This window comes from Borostomias antarcticus, assembly GCF_949987555.1.
Source record: "Borostomias antarcticus genome assembly, chromosome: 33".
In the NCBI taxonomy this organism is placed as follows: Eukaryota; Metazoa; Chordata; class Actinopteri; order Stomiiformes; family Stomiidae; genus Borostomias; species Borostomias antarcticus.
In genome coordinates this window covers 2,167,896-2,183,001 of record NC_140266.1, presented here as the reverse complement: position 1 = coordinate 2,183,001, position 15,106 = coordinate 2,167,896, and the positions used below count along the sequence as shown (strand labels likewise).

The 15,106-nt window shown below is 50.4% G+C and overlaps 1 protein-coding gene across 2 annotated transcripts in view; it reads left to right on the top strand.

Moving 5' to 3' along the window:
- Nucleotides 1-12,128, top strand: part of rtf2 (replication termination factor 2) — a 245,229-nt gene extending 233,101 nt beyond the window's left edge. For both annotated transcript variants that reach the window (XM_084460523.1, XM_084460522.1), the window contains 4 exons: nt 306-416; nt 517-571; nt 10,666-10,734; nt 10,832-12,128. In XM_084460523.1, coding sequence (XP_084316649.1) covers nt 306-416; nt 517-571; nt 10,666-10,734; nt 10,832-11,028 — 432 coding nt within the window. In that variant the 3' untranslated portion in view covers nt 11,029-12,128. The remainder of the gene's footprint in view (nt 1-305; nt 417-516; nt 572-10,665; nt 10,735-10,831) is intronic.
- Nucleotides 12,129-15,106: the final 2,978 nt, after the last annotated feature.

Sequence of the window (15,106 nt, the reverse complement as noted above, 5' to 3'; positions counted from 1 at the left end):
TTTTGAAACTGGCTTCTCAGTTCTAAAACTGTATATCTCTAAGGATCTAATCTTCAAGATTCTGGTTTTAGAACAGAGACATTCCAGAAGGGAAAACGCTCTTTAAAACTATTTAAACTGCCTTGGCTGTTGTATGTAGTGGGGGATAACACGCCCCCCTCCCTGTCCATCCTGTCCCACCCTGCTTATGGAAGAGGAAACGGTAGTTTTCCATAATGTGTATCTTTCATTTTCACTCAGCCGGGACCTTACACGTTTCTTTGTAGGCAGCGTCTTTCAAGGTCGTCTAATCTTCTCTCCCGTAGTGCGGAGACCCGTTTAAAGATGGAGACGTAGTGGTCATCAACGGGACCAAGGAGGAGGTGGACAAGCTGAGGGAGAAGATGGCGGAGAAGAGAGCCAAAGCCAAAGCCAAGGTACACCGCTGACTTAATATCGCAGAGTAGTTCACGAGCAATTCATAATACGGGCTTCTTCTTATCGAGCGGCGTATTTACCTGTTTTTTGTGTGTTCAGAAATCAAAGAAGAACAAGGTCTCTGAGGCCGTCTCCAAGCCGTCAGACTCGAAAGGTATGTGTTTCTGTAACCCCAAAGTGAGCATACACAGGCCCATCCAATTGGTGCAAGGTGGTAATTTGTCTGTGGATCTGCGATGCTAGCTGGTTAGCGACGACTAGCCGGCTAATGCTGTTCTATTTCGTGGAGCTCCGCCCCACAGGGCTAGCTCCTATTGGCTAGCGAAACCCAGCTAGCTACATTGACTGAAGAAAAAAACATACACGCACCTGTGTCCAACCAGGTCCGGTGCACCACTGTATAAGCGGGCTACGCCCGCACATCTGCTCCTTCGAAATTTTCAGCTCGCATTGCTACTGGAGAAGATCAGAAGATGTCTACTCAGCGGACCCAAGCGGACCTGGCGGCGTCCCTAGATGACCCCCTGCCGGTGCCGATGGATCCGCCGGATCGTTTCTGTGTCTGCGGCTCCCGCTACAGCGACGTGGGACACCACCTCTGCTTCCGCTGTCTGGGGCCGCAGCACGCCAGAGCGGGTCTGGCTCCGTCCCCCGCCTGCGAGATCTGCGCCCTCCTGGACCCCATGGAGAGGATGCTCCGGGCGCATTTCTTCGCTCCGCCGCCGCTGGAGACTGAAGGTCTGGTCCAGCTGGTCGGCGAGGACATCGGCGCGCCCCCGCAACAACCGGCGGCCCCGATTACCTCCCTCGCGCCTACGGATGATGAGGATGAGCTCTCCGGGGAAGACGAGGTTCTCTCTGCGTCGGAAGCCACTACGGCTAGTGGCGCCTCCTTCCCGGGGCGGGGTTCCTTCGATCGCGACCTGCCCCGGCTGCTGGAGAGAGCCGCGCATCACCTCGGTATCTCCGTCCCGGAGGCTGCTGCGACTACGGGGCTCCCACTGTGGAGCTCCGTCTGCTACGGGCGTCCCTCTCAGCCTGCTCCTCGTCTCCTGCCGGCTATGCCTGACCTGGAGGCGTTCGTCGAGGCTGAATGGGAGCGGCCGTTGGCCATCAGAGGTCCGCTTCGCCAGTTCAGCAGAGCTACGAGGGTAACCGGCTGGACTGACGTAGCAGCTATCGGCTCTCCTCCTCTGGAACCCGACATTGCAGCGGTCCTGGTGCCTGGTTCCTCCGCCTGGGGCTCGGCCAGGAAGCCTCTCATGCCGGACGTCAAAGACAAGACAACCCTGTCCTTGGCCGACAAAGGTTTTTCTCTGGCCGCGCAGGCCGTGGCTGCCTCCTCCTCCATTGCTATGCTGGCCATTTACATCGGCCAGCTAGCTACGGAGCAAACCCCCCCCTCTATGGATGAAGACAGGAGAGCGGAGATGGCCGAAGCCGCCGGAGCTGTGGCTCAGCTTGTGAGAATCTCCGCCTCCTGTCTGGGTGGAGTGATGGCCACGTCGGTGGTGCAGCAGCGCCACCTATGGCTCTCCCTGACCCGTCTGCGCGAGGAAAGCAAGAGTGTCCTCCTCAACTCACCGGTCAGTAGGGAGGGGTTGTTTGGGGCAGCTGTGTCTAACATCCTGGAGCAGTGTCGCAGCCAGGAGCAGGACCGGCTCCTCCTCGCCCGCCATCTCGCGGCTCCGGGGGAGCGCAGTGTGCCGGCACGTCCGCGTGCTCCGGCTGATGCTGCCGCGACTGGGAGCAAGCGCCGGCGGACACACAAGACTAAACAACCTGCCACGGGGTCCCGCCCCGCTGCGGCCCATGGACCGGCTCGCCCGGGCTCCTGGACTGCGCACGCGGCTCCTCCCCCGCGACCTCCCCCTGCCTACCCCGCCCAGGGTGCCGGGACCGGTCCGGCGTCTTCAAGCGCGCCCACCGCTCCGCCTCCGGCTTGGGGTAGGAAGAGGCGCACCTATTGACGGTGCGTGGAGTTGCGTGACTGTGTTGTGTCCACACCACGCTCTGTTAAGAGCGGCGGTGAGCAAGTTTCCCTGTTCAATAAAACAAACACGATGCAACGTTATCAAGCTGGTTGTAATGTGCAGTCCGCATCTCCTCCCTTTTCAACTACTGTAATGTTCTCGGCTAGAGCCGCTGGGTCTTCTGTGAAAGAGTCAGAATTGACCACGGCAGGTCTCGCCGCAGCTGGGAGACCGGCTCGAGCCGCGGAGTCTTTTCCTGCTAAAGCAGACGTGACTCACGCGGGGCTCGCCGGCTCAGCTGATGTGATGTATTCGGCTAGAGCCACCGGGTCTTCCGTGAAAAAGTCGGAATTGACCATGGCAGGTCTCGCCGCAGCTGGTACACCGACTCGAGCCGCGGAGTCTTTTCCTGCAAAGAGAGCAGACGTGACGCGCGCAGCTCTCGCCGGTTCAGCGAATGTAATATATTCGGCTAGAGCCGCCGGGTCCTCTGTGAGAAAGTCAGATTTGACCACGGCAGGTCTCGCCGCCCCTGTTCTAAACAGACCGGTTGGGTTTTTAACAGAGGGGATGTGTGCGCCCAGGCCAAGTGCTATGGCTGTACTGCCCTGTTCGAAGTTTTCTCGGGACCGACCGCTGGCGGGGTTTAGCGGCGAAAAAGATGCGCTAGACCCCCAGACGGCGTTCGTTCATTCGGGCCGAGCGTTCGAGCCTCTCCCTGTGTGTTCGACAGGTAGGGAGTTTTCACGCTCACCGGTCAGTGAGAATACTTCCGTGTTTACTGCCTCGGCTGGCTATTTAACACTGCCCGCCTCTCATGTCCCGTCTAGTCGGTCTGCGAAAGACGGCACCTTGCCAGATCATGCAAATGAGAAGGCGGGGCTTCCCGCATTGCAACACTCCGCCGTTTTCTCTCAATGGGATGAGCGACGGCGGCTTGTTAGCGATGCGGACGGTGTCGGCTCACTTCCTCTTTTTGTGAATGAAGTGCTTCTTGACAGGAATGCCATTCATTCTCGCGCTGTTCAGGGACATGGAACTCCCAATGGGGATTTTTCATCTCCCTTTCGAGGGTGGCCCGCCTTGGGCCAGGACAGCAGAGTTTCTCAGCTGTCCGGTGGCGGTCAGGGCCAAATTGAACTATGGCAGGTTCCTCGATCTGTTCCCGCGATCTCCGGCACAACCTCTTTCCAACCGCTTCACAGTCTGGCAGGAGAGATGTCTCCTGGACAGCTGGTTGCAGCGTGTTCTACGGGAAGGGTATCTCATTCAGTTTTGTTGCCCCCCACCGCCCTTCATGGGCGTAGTGGAGACAGTGATACCGCGTCCCGCTCAGGCTGCCGCTCTGTCAGCAGAGATTGCAGAACTGATGGCGAAGGGAGCGGTAACTGTGGTCCCGTCAGGCCAGAGGAACGAGGGATTTTATTCCCGCTACTTCCTCGTGCCAAAGAAGACGGGGGGCGTGAGGCCAATTTTGGACCTCCGCCTTTTCAACAAAACGGTGGCGAATCTGAAGTTCCATATGCTTACGGTGCGACAAATGCTGGAGGCATTCCTTCCCGGCGATTTTTGCACCAGCATAGACCTCAAGGACGCTTACTTCCACATACCGATAGCTCATCGGCATCGGAAGTTTTTGCGTTTCGCCTACCTGGGTGTGGCGTACGAATATACCAGACTCCCGTTTGGATATGCGCTCGCCCCCAGAACCTTCTCCAATTGTGTGGAGGCGGCGTTGAGGCCACTGCGCCGGCAGGGCATCAGGATCCTGGCGTACCTGGACGACCTGCTGGTACTGGCTCCGTCGCCTTTGTTGGCTCTGATGCATACCGCCACGGTGGTGCGGCATCTCACCGACCTGGGGTTTGCAATCAACTGGGAGAAGAGTGCTCTGTGGCCGGCCCGTCAGATTGTTTACCTAGGTATCAATCTGGACACGAGCGCCATGAGAGCACGGCTATCCGATTCAAGGAGGGAAACACTGGAGAAGAGTCTCAGTGTTTGCCGTCCTTCTCGAAAGATCGCGGTTCTGTCGGTCATGCGCCTTCTGGGTCTCATGGCAGCCGCCCATGTGGTAGTGTCACTGGGCCTTCTTCACATGAGGTGCGTGCAGAGATGGTTCGCGCGGCTTCGTCTGGACCCTGTGAGGCACAGACGGCGCCTTGTACGGATGCCGGGGTCGTTGTCAGCAGACCTCGACTATTGGAGGGACCGGCGCGTAATAGCGCACGGTGTTCCAATAGGCAGGGTGTCGGCTCACGTCGCTGTCTTCACAGACGCGTCTCTAAGCGGCTGGGGTGGTACATGTCTGTCCCAGGCCGTAGGTGGTTTGTGGGCCGTCGGAGAACGGCGCCACATCAACCTCCTGGAGTTGGAGACGGTGCTACTGACATTGCGCCACTTTGTACACCTGGTACAGGGGCGCGATGTGCTGGTGCGGTCAGACAACCAGACCACAGTAGCTTACGTCAACCGACAAGGGGGAGTCCGCTCGCCAGCGCTTCACCGTCTGGCGGTAACGCTGTGGCGATGGGCTCATGTCAATCTCCGGTCACTGACAGCGCGGCACATTGCCGGCCGTCTGAACGTCGGGGCGGACCTGATGTCTCGGGGCGGGCCTCACCCGGACGAGTGGAGCCTACATCCTCAGGTAGTGGCTCAGCTCTGGACCCGGTTCGGCAGAGCAGGGGTGGATCTCTTTGCTTCGAGAGAGAACGCGAAGTGTCCCCTCTGGTTCTCTCTGAGACAGCAGGACCAGCCTCCGCTGGGCGTGGATGCGTTCGCGCATGCCCCCTGGCCGGGGGCGCTGCTGTATGCTTTCCCGCCGATGGGGCTGATTTTACCATTGTTGGCCAGGGTGCGGTCGGAGGGTGCATCAGTGATACTGATAGCGCCGGACCGCCACTGGGCGAGATGGTATGCAGAAGTGATGGCCATGACTACTGTAGAACCGTGGCACATCCCTCATTGGCCGAACGCTCTGTCCCAGGCGGAGGGCTCAATTTGCGCACCTCCAGTCTTGGGACGGCCGCTGGTGGCCTGGCTCTTGAACGGCGGAGATTGTCTGATAGGGGACTCTCTCCGGCCGTGATCTGTACAATTCAGAGCGCGCGCGCGGCTTCCACTGCCTTGGTTTACTCTGGCAAATGGGCTGCTTTTGCGCGTTGGTGTGAGGAAAGGGACTTCGCTCCCGAGTCATGCTCGGTCGAGGCGATTTTGGAATTCCTTCAGCACCTGATGGGTCATGGTGGCGGTTTGGCAGCATCCACTATCAAGGTGTATGCGTGTGCTATTTCCGCATGCCATGAGGGGTTCGCCAAAACTACGGTTTTCGGGCATCCCCTGGTTAAACGCTTCCTGGCCGGCACGCGCCGTCTTCGCCCTGTGCGTAAGGCTGCGGCGCCGCCTTGGGATTTGCTCTTGGTTCTGGATGCGCTATGTAAAGCGCCGTTCGAACCAATGGAGCGGATATCTCTCAAGTGGCTGTCGATTAAGACCGCGCTGCTCCTTGCTCTGACGTCGGGCAAGCGGGTCAGTGATCTGAGGGCGTTGACAGTTTTTCTCATCACGGGTGATGGGAGCAAAGCTGTGTTGCGCACGGATCCATCTTTCGTTCCGAAGGTGGTCCGGGGCGCCTATAGGGCACGGGATTTTGGAGCTGGGAGCCTTCTATCCTCCACCTCATGCGAGCGAGGAAGAGGCCCGCCTGCATTTGTTGTGTCCTGTGCGTGCGTTGATGTGTTACGTCCAGCGCACGGCTGCGGTCCGCACCACCCCCCAGTTGTTGGTTTGCCACGGCCCAGGGAAGGTGGGTTCTCCGTTGTCGAAACAGCGTCTCTCCCATTGGATCTGTGAGGGCATCGCCCAGTCTTACGTGACTGCGGGTCGTCCTCTGCCTGGTGCTGTTCGGGCACACTCCACAAGGGGTGTGGCCACGTCAGTTGCCCTGTTCAATGGTGTGTCAGTGGAGGACATCTGTGCGGCGGCGACTTGGTCGTCCCCGTCTCCTTTTGTCCGTTATTACCTTTTATCCATGTCCTCTGTCTCTGTGGCGTCATCTGTGCTAAACACAGCCGCCGGTGCGAGCCAGCGTTAGACAGGATTTTTCATGTAGGTGTTCGGCTCGAGTCGCCGGGTCTTCTGTGAAAGAGTCAGAATTGACCATGGCAGGTCTCGCCGCTACTGGAGAACCGGTTTGAGCCGCGGGGTCTTTTCCTGCTAGGAAAGCAGACGTGACTCACTCAGGTCTCACCGGTTCAGCTAAGGTAGGAGCGGGCCCGTCTAGTGACGTTCCGTTCCTGTTTATGTGTGAGGCTGGGACGGGCTTGTTACGGAGTAACCGCTTTGGTCCAGCTCTCGCCCCACGTACCTCTCCTTGCCCTCGGCTGTGATAGACTGAGTGTGGCGGGGTGGGGCCAGTGCTTGGGTCGGATCAACTGTTAGTATGGTCTCGCCTTGGAGCCCTGGCTTGTGTCCTGACTGGTTTCCCTTACTGGGGCCAGCAAGAGTGTATGGTGCGGTCGTGTAGCTCCGCTTATGCCAATAGGAGCTAGCCCTGTGGGGCGGAGCTCCACGAAATAGAACGATGGTTACGTATTGTAACCCTAGTTCTATGAGTGGAGCGGAGCCCCACAGGGAACAGACTTGCTGCCCCGCAGTCTGCTCGCTGAAAATTTCGGTTAGGAGCAGATGTGCGGGCGTAGCCCGCTTATACAGTGGTGCACCGGACCTGGTTGGACACAGGTGCGTGTATGTTTTTTTCTTCAGTCAATGTAGCTAGCTGGGTTTCGCTAGCCAATAGGAGCTAGCCCTGTGGGGCTCCGCTCCACTCATAGAACTAGGGTTACAATACGTAACCATCGTTTCATGCTCAGTGAGATGAGAGCTTTTCGCTGCGCGGTTCGTTCGGAGCGATCCCTCTGTACGGTGGCAGTCACAGGAAGTGGTTTACACCCACTCAGTTTCCTAAACAGGAAATCTGTAGCTAAAATTTAGGGAAGCTATTTTTGTCTAACTCACTGTTCAGCCGTTTTGTATCGTGTTCAATATTGATCTATTCTTGCCTCCCTGTGATCTGTACACTAAGGTCCTATAATCCAGATTCTATAGCCACCGCTCTCACTCCAAGACTTCACAATAGGTACTGTAGAATATCCGTAGATCAGAGTTTCCTATTTGTTAGGTCAAAACTGTCTATGTTGCGGCAAATTTGTCAGAACACCAACGGACACCAATTACCCCCTCAGTGAGCTTCTTGTCTTTGAAATCGAGAGTTTAACATGTTTTTGAATGATTTTTCAAGGTGCCCACCCACATCCATTGTATGACCAAAACGGTGGCAGAGCAATTATCAGACTTTCTCAAAAGTGCTAGTTTTGTCAACGTTTTGATCTGAACCATTGGATATGATCATAAGTAACCTTAAAACAGGGCGAAACCAGATTTTTCCCTTTACTACTCCTTTAAGAAACAGTGGTGTGTTTTTTGTTTCACGGCCGCTGTTCTGAAAAAGGAAGCTACGCCAACGCAGCGGTTACCACAAGCGTGATTTCAGTTAGGAGGCGAGCTGAGCTTTGCACTCCAGGCCACGCTGACTCCTAAGTAACTAACTAAGGACATCTACCGCAACGTGTGAAAACAACACTTCAACACTTAGTATGCTATCGTTGTTAACGTGAAAACGTTTCTATCAGTCAGAAGGAGAATTAATTAGTGTAATAGTATAGTATTATCAAAAATAGTTAATGATAATTGTGCCCCCTCATGCAGTTCATATGCCCCCCTTAGGACTGAGCCCTAGCAACGGGTCTGAACATTGTGAACAATAAATATATCGATATTGCAAAATAACCCCTCAAATATTGTACACAGTCCAACCGGGAATCATAATCAATTGGATCTGTCACCGCTAAACAGTTGATTCATTCATTTATTTTCATAAATAATCCCTGTATTTATTTATTCTCATAAATCTTGTATTTATTAAGGCCTATTCTCATCAATAATTCCTTCATTTATTTATTCTCACAAATAACCATGTGGACAGTGTAAGCTGTGCGCTCAAAGCAATCACTATGATTCAAATACTGTTGTGAATGACTTACGAACGGCCTTTATATTTACACTGCTTTGTGAATCTCAATTTTGGTAGAGCAACAATCACTCTAGTCGTAGAGAAGCCCGCCTCACCGCGGGGAAAACGACAGTGCCAACATGCAGCCTAGCCTTCCGCAACAAGAAATCTCTAAGTGTGCACTGTCGTGCATGACATATTTACTCAGGCAATGTGTACGGTAGCCTATTATATTATAAGGATAATATCATGATTTACTGCAAGGTGTGTAAGGAAAGGTTACCAAAGAGTTTCAGTGTGTGGACACAATCACCAAAGACCAGGCAGACCTAATTAAAAGCAAATATGTATTATGAAGATTGCAATCGGATACAAGGACAACACCCTACACTACCTAAAACCTCTCCATGGGCCTACTTCAGGAAACTGGGGGTAGGAACTGGCCTGTTACCCTGGCCTGTTACCCTGGCCTGTTACCCTGGCCTATTACCCTGGCCTATTACCCTGGCCTGTTACCCTGGCCTGTTACCCTGGCCTGTTACCCTGGCCTGTTACCCTGGCCTGTTACCCTGGCCTGTTACCCTGGCCGAGGGCTAATCTGTTCCCTAACTTATCTAGAACCTAAAATCGTCCCTATCTATCCCTGACTAACAGCTGTATTCCCTATCCTATCCCTATCACTAATATTAAAACAATTCAAAAAGGGATCTCTATCATTCTCCAGGGCCCTCAACCAAACACACAAAGGCTATAAAACATGAGTGGCTCAGGGTGGCATGGGGGCGGTGGTGTTCCCGCAGCGTCTCTGCGATCGCCCAGCAGCAACAGCACTTCCAGCAACCAACTCTCTCTGACCGAACTCACTTGCCTTTTATAGTCCCACTCAGTAGTTTGGCCGCTTAACACAGGCGCTCTCACTCAAGTCATTATAAGCACACCTCCCTTCTGGGGTGTGGCAGATAAACATTACACACACACTCCTTCCATGAAAGGTGTTACACAGAAATAGGCTGTGTTTGTTGATGGTGTTTCATTGCCTCATTGTTTGACTCAGGAATCCACATTCATAGGGCGCCCATTATTATAAGATATTTAGGCTATTTAGAAATCGGCATGCATATTTGATCAATGAAATAGGCTAAACTGATCCTGTCTTCGATGCCTCAGTCGGGTATATAAGAGTGCTTTTAATTGTCTTAGATGTTATGTGTCATCGATTGTCCCGTTTTCATGACATCCAGCATTGTCGGAAATAAGTGCCCTCGCCTCTACATGTCATCCCTGTATCGTCACCCAGAAATGAAATTAATCAATCACGTGCGTGGTTCATATATTGTCAGTGACAGTCGCACCTGTTCCATATAATCATGTCCGTGGGTGGGTATAAGAAGGCATGCAATTCCAATGCGTAATGAAGCACAATGGCTGCTTTATATGTACTGTTGTTGGATGATGTGGAGGAAGGAATTCGGAGAGAGTGAGTCTTCAGGGACCGGCGAGACCTACTGGCCAATGAGAGACCTACTGGCCAATGAGAGACCTACTGGCCAATGAGAGACCTACTGACCAATGACCACGAGTGGCTCATGAGCCGCTTCCGCTTCTTTGCTGCCACGTTTGCCGTCATCTTAGATTTGGGCTGTATCGATTTCTGTGAATTGGAGGCGTTTCACTGGCCATTTATAGACACGCGCGCTCATGTGCGCCAAGTTTAGAGTTGATTGAGAATTATAATGGGGAACCGGCGTGGGACGTGCGTGCGCACTTCGTTCTAAATGGGAAAATCGTTGTGCGTACCTTTCGGAACTTGCGGATGTCCGCAACCCTGGGCACGCGAATCCTGAGCAAGGTTTTATGAAGGAGTCCTCAGAGCAGGTGCTTATCCACTCGACGCAGCCACTTTGCTTTGGTTTCCTGTTTAACCCTCAGACCCTGTTGCACACAATGCTCTGTTCCAACAGCGGAACAGGGTGTAGCCTGCTGCGAGCCTGGCGGTTTATTTGGGCGAAATCATCAAACGTTGAATGTGAAACAAAAGAAGGCCAAGTACAGTAATTGACCCTTAAGGATCGAGTCATTATGGGATGAAGATCATAATTGTCATCGTGTGACATGGGTTGAAAATGGAGGCCCTTTGAGCATGAAGGATCCAGTTCCTTTTTTTCAATGTATTAGTTCATTGTTGTGTGCTTCTCCTTTTAGAGAACCCAGAGTCCCCTAAAATGGACGCCACAGAGGGGAAGACGTCAACACAGAATGACGGTGAAATCAGTCAGTCAAGATATCTTACCATACCAACACTTCACCACCAGTTCCCTTATCACCGCTCAGTCTTAAGCTTGACGTGCGTTTTCTCTACGTTCTCCAGCAGTGGCTGGACCCTCGGGATCGTCCAGCTCCTCCAATGGGGACAAGTCCTCGGTGGCTTTGGGGAGCAAGAGGTCCATCCAGGCTATGGAGGAGAAATCCGAGGTCTACAAGTCCCTCTTCACCTCCCACAGCTCTGCCAAGCGCACCAAAGCCCAGACCTCCAACTGGGTCACCCACACCCCTTATCATTTCTAAGAAGCCACAGTTAGACCCACGCCCAGTCCAGTCCGATACCAGTACACCCTTAGCCCATAATAGAGTGCAAAAGTAACGCCCTTCCGCCAGAGTTCTCAGGCCTGGAAGTCAGTCATAGTCAAAACAAACTCTAATCATGGCGGCAACTTGTAAACTAGCCACTGTAGCCAGTGGACATTTACCTGGGGTTTGTAGTTTGATTTCATCAAGTTTGTATCAGCAGCATCATAACAAAATGTGTGCCTCTGTAGTAGCTTGGTATCACAAGGAATGATACCTTGAAAGTTCCAAGAACTTTTTTTTTCCAGAACAGAACATTCATTGTGAATTGTTGATTTGTGCTGATGACAAAATAGCTATTTCCAGGCCTCTATACTCTGGGGGAATGGGCAAGACATTTCTATTGTGTCGAATATTGCATGGGCTAACCCCACCTCCGAGGATTAAAAAGTCTCATTTTATCTTATTGTATAATCTTATTTGATCTTATTGTACTCTTAAATGTTTGATTTACAAACATGCTTTTAGCATATTGTTAACAGGCTCTTCAGTGTCCTTTAATAGGCCGAGTAGATTCTTTTCTACTTATTTCATCCATCGAATCCCTCGTCTACCTTCACCAGTGCAGAGTACCTATAGGAGCCGTTCTGAGATTCTGAATGAGTGTAATGATGTGAGAGGGGTGAGGGGTGTCCATGTTTTTTTTTCCAGAAAGGAACTTCACATTTGATTAGAACGATCACATTTAGCCCCTCAATGATTCATGGTAAATGGATCCACTTTACGCACCTTGGAAATTACCTGTGCAGAATATATTTTTTTGTGTTGTAGGAGGAAACATGATTACAGCGAAGTTAGTCTTGGCCATAAGAGGTGTGATATGCATTTTTGTTGTTGATTTTGATGATTTGGAAGTTCACTTTTGTGTGTGCACCCTTTTATATCAATGTTAGGTGTCTTTGAAAGTTTTTTTTCTTTTTTGTAGAATGTTAGTCCCCAAATAAAACACAATTTCTGATTTAATTAAACTCTTAAAAGTGTAATGGGGATGTTCGTGCTTTTGAAAATATATTGACAAATAAATTGGAAGTGAAATGGTTGAGCTTTTGTCTAATTTGTATGTCAGTGAGGGATGTTGGTGATTTTGAAAACGTCTTAACAAATAAATTGGAAATTAAATGATTGAGCTTTTGTTCAATGCACAACTAGCCCTACAATCTGAACGTTAAAGTTCATCGCCGTCGACCTTGAAGAAACCCCACAGTGTAGGTGGCGACATTAATCTCTCTGAAAGATTCCACCTGTGCTATTTTGTGAGGGCTGTCTAATTGCTCAGTCTCGGACAGCAAGACGGAGAGAGAGGGGGAGAGTAATGGGAGACTGCTAGAGCAGTCGGTGTATGTGGTAATTGTGGTCTTGCACAATAACAGGAAGCTGAATTTTCCTTCGACAGTGTGACACACTTTCTGTTTCCTGGGTAGTGTTCTTTCAGGTTTTTCTCTCTTCAACGTAGTCTACATGAGATTTGGTTGTAAAATGTGGGCAGGAGGGTAAAAAGACGGTCATTTCTGGTAAAAGATGGCGGGGGGGGGCTGTGTTTGGCTAAGTGATGCGAGCAAAGCGGTCTACCCAGGGTTCTTGGGGCCCAGTGCTCTTTGCTATCGTCCCTAGTCTAGGGATAACCTTTAGAAGACCCAAATTCAGCATTTCTACCCTGCTAGTCCCACACCTCAGAGAAAAGGCCATCATCACCCACAACTTCATGGGTGTTTGCGCCTTACAAAGAACATGTTGCCATCTGTGACGACACCCTGGCCTGTGCTCGTTTACAAACTGGGACTGAAGATTAAGACACCAAATAGTTATAGTTACCCACCATTCTCCCAATGTTCCAGGCCACAGCGTTACATTTCCTGAACTGGGCTAGATGACCGCAGCGGGACGTAAATATAAATATGATTACGAGAAAACTACTAGAAAGGGTAGCATACTGAATGTCACAATCAATAAATGTGATAGTGATGCATGCCCTTTGACCTTCAGTCCACCGGTCAGTCTGCTTCCTGCTTCAGGAGAGCGACAATCTGGAGAAAGAGAACGCAGCCTTGAGGAAGGTGAAAAGATTGACCGAAGAAGCCAAGTTCCTGTCCTCTGTGCTGAGTAACCACAAGCCCCAGTGCACTGGACTGGCTTCCCAAAAGCTCTAGCCTTCTCTACCCATCTCACCATAGCAGTTTTCATCAACGCATTGCTGTGCCGCACTACCTGCACTGACCACCAGGTAGTGCTAAGATGCCCTGCACAAGCTTGACTACCCTGCATTTCCATTTTATTCAAATTTGGATCTAGGGGCAACCCCTAGACATTGACTGAATTAATCAAAGACAGCTTTTTTTAGACAAAACAGACAGCAGTGATAACCTATTCATTGGCATGATATCACCGTTTTACTCATTTGGAAACAGATTCTGTGTCAAATTAATTGATGCGTAGAATCGTGGCCTTGAATGTGCAAAGTAGTCCATGTTTACAAGACAGAAAGCCAACTTGAATGGATAGTTAATTTTGTGTTAAATGCTTTTTAAAAATATTGTTGTATTTCTTAAAGTATTGTTTCTTGGAGGTCTTGGAGGATTGGGGTTACAATTTGTAACTTTGCAGCAATGGTTTGTGTTAATGTTTTATCATGTGTATGATGGTAATTTTGTAGTTGTACAGTACAACTGAAATGCTCAGTAAAAGCAACTGCACATTAGATCTGATACATAAACATAAGATCTAGGCTACTTCACTTACAAGAAATGTGCTAGTGGCTGACAACAAAAAAGAAAAAAGTGCTTGAATAGCATGTGTAAGATATTCTCTTAAGTCCAAGGTATCAATGTGTACAGTAGGCATATATACAGCTTCCTTTATGTGACATCAGACAACATGTATCATTGAAGTGATTTACCTATTGTGTATCTAACATCTCTAGGTGGCACTATACTATTTCATTGTCTCTGAGAGAGATCTCATTGTCTTATACAGTATAGCCATTGTGTTTGTGAACAATAAAATGACTACTGTGTATTAGGCTATGTGAATAGAAAAAACCTACTTGCCTACTCCAAAGCCTGGCTGCATTATTTGATTTGTTTTACTATTTTATTACATAATTCGACAGTAGGCTAAATCAAATATGAGGGGCATTATTAGCATATAGGCTTGAACCCTCTCTAACAGTAGGCCTACTTTGAGTAAATTAAAACAGTATTTCTCTGAAAGTGAGATCAATAGTCTATGATGTGTGCTGGGTTTCTTCAAAAAGCCTCATTGGAATGAAAATGAAACCATTCGATGTAGAAAAGGCGTTACGAAGCTTGCTTGCATCCAGCCGCAAGGTGGCAGCAGAACCTCGGTGAACTCGGTCTCTAGTTAACTAGAATGGGGGTTTGGCCTATACTTGTATCAAGTGGTCTTTGCATCTGGAAGTGTATGAAAACAGTTTTAGTGAAAACGAGAACGCTGTTACAAAATAGGCTTATTTTCTCTTTGGAAGATGTTTTCAGCCATTGTAGGCTAGGCTACATGGCTTGTGCCCATGTAGTGTGTAGTTTATCTCTCAGTTAGTTAGTTAGTTAGTGGTCAGGTAGGTAGGCTACAGGTATTCTCGTGAAAAAAAGGTTTGAAACTCGATTATGTTGGTCACCCTGAGGCAATGTGTCTTTGAGGGTGAAATTGGGTCTACTTCATCTTAGTCTCTCCTAAAGTTGGGTCTACTTCATCTTAGTCTCTCCTAAAGTAGTTCCCCCCTCGGCTAAAATGAGTGTCCGTGCGTGCGCGCTCCGTGTGCGCGTGTGTATGTGATTCCGTGGGCGCGCGCGCGTGTGCTTGCCTACCCGAAAAAAAAAAAGTTTGGTGTATAGATATTTAATAACGAATGATCACCGAATGGCATCGGTTAGCCTTATAGAGACAACTGCAATTCTGAATTCAGTCATATGACAGTTCTCACAATGATTCCTGTGAAAGCAAAGCGATTCGTTTGATTCTCCAAATGAAATTGTTCAAACAGCGAGTGTCGAGAGAGAGAAAG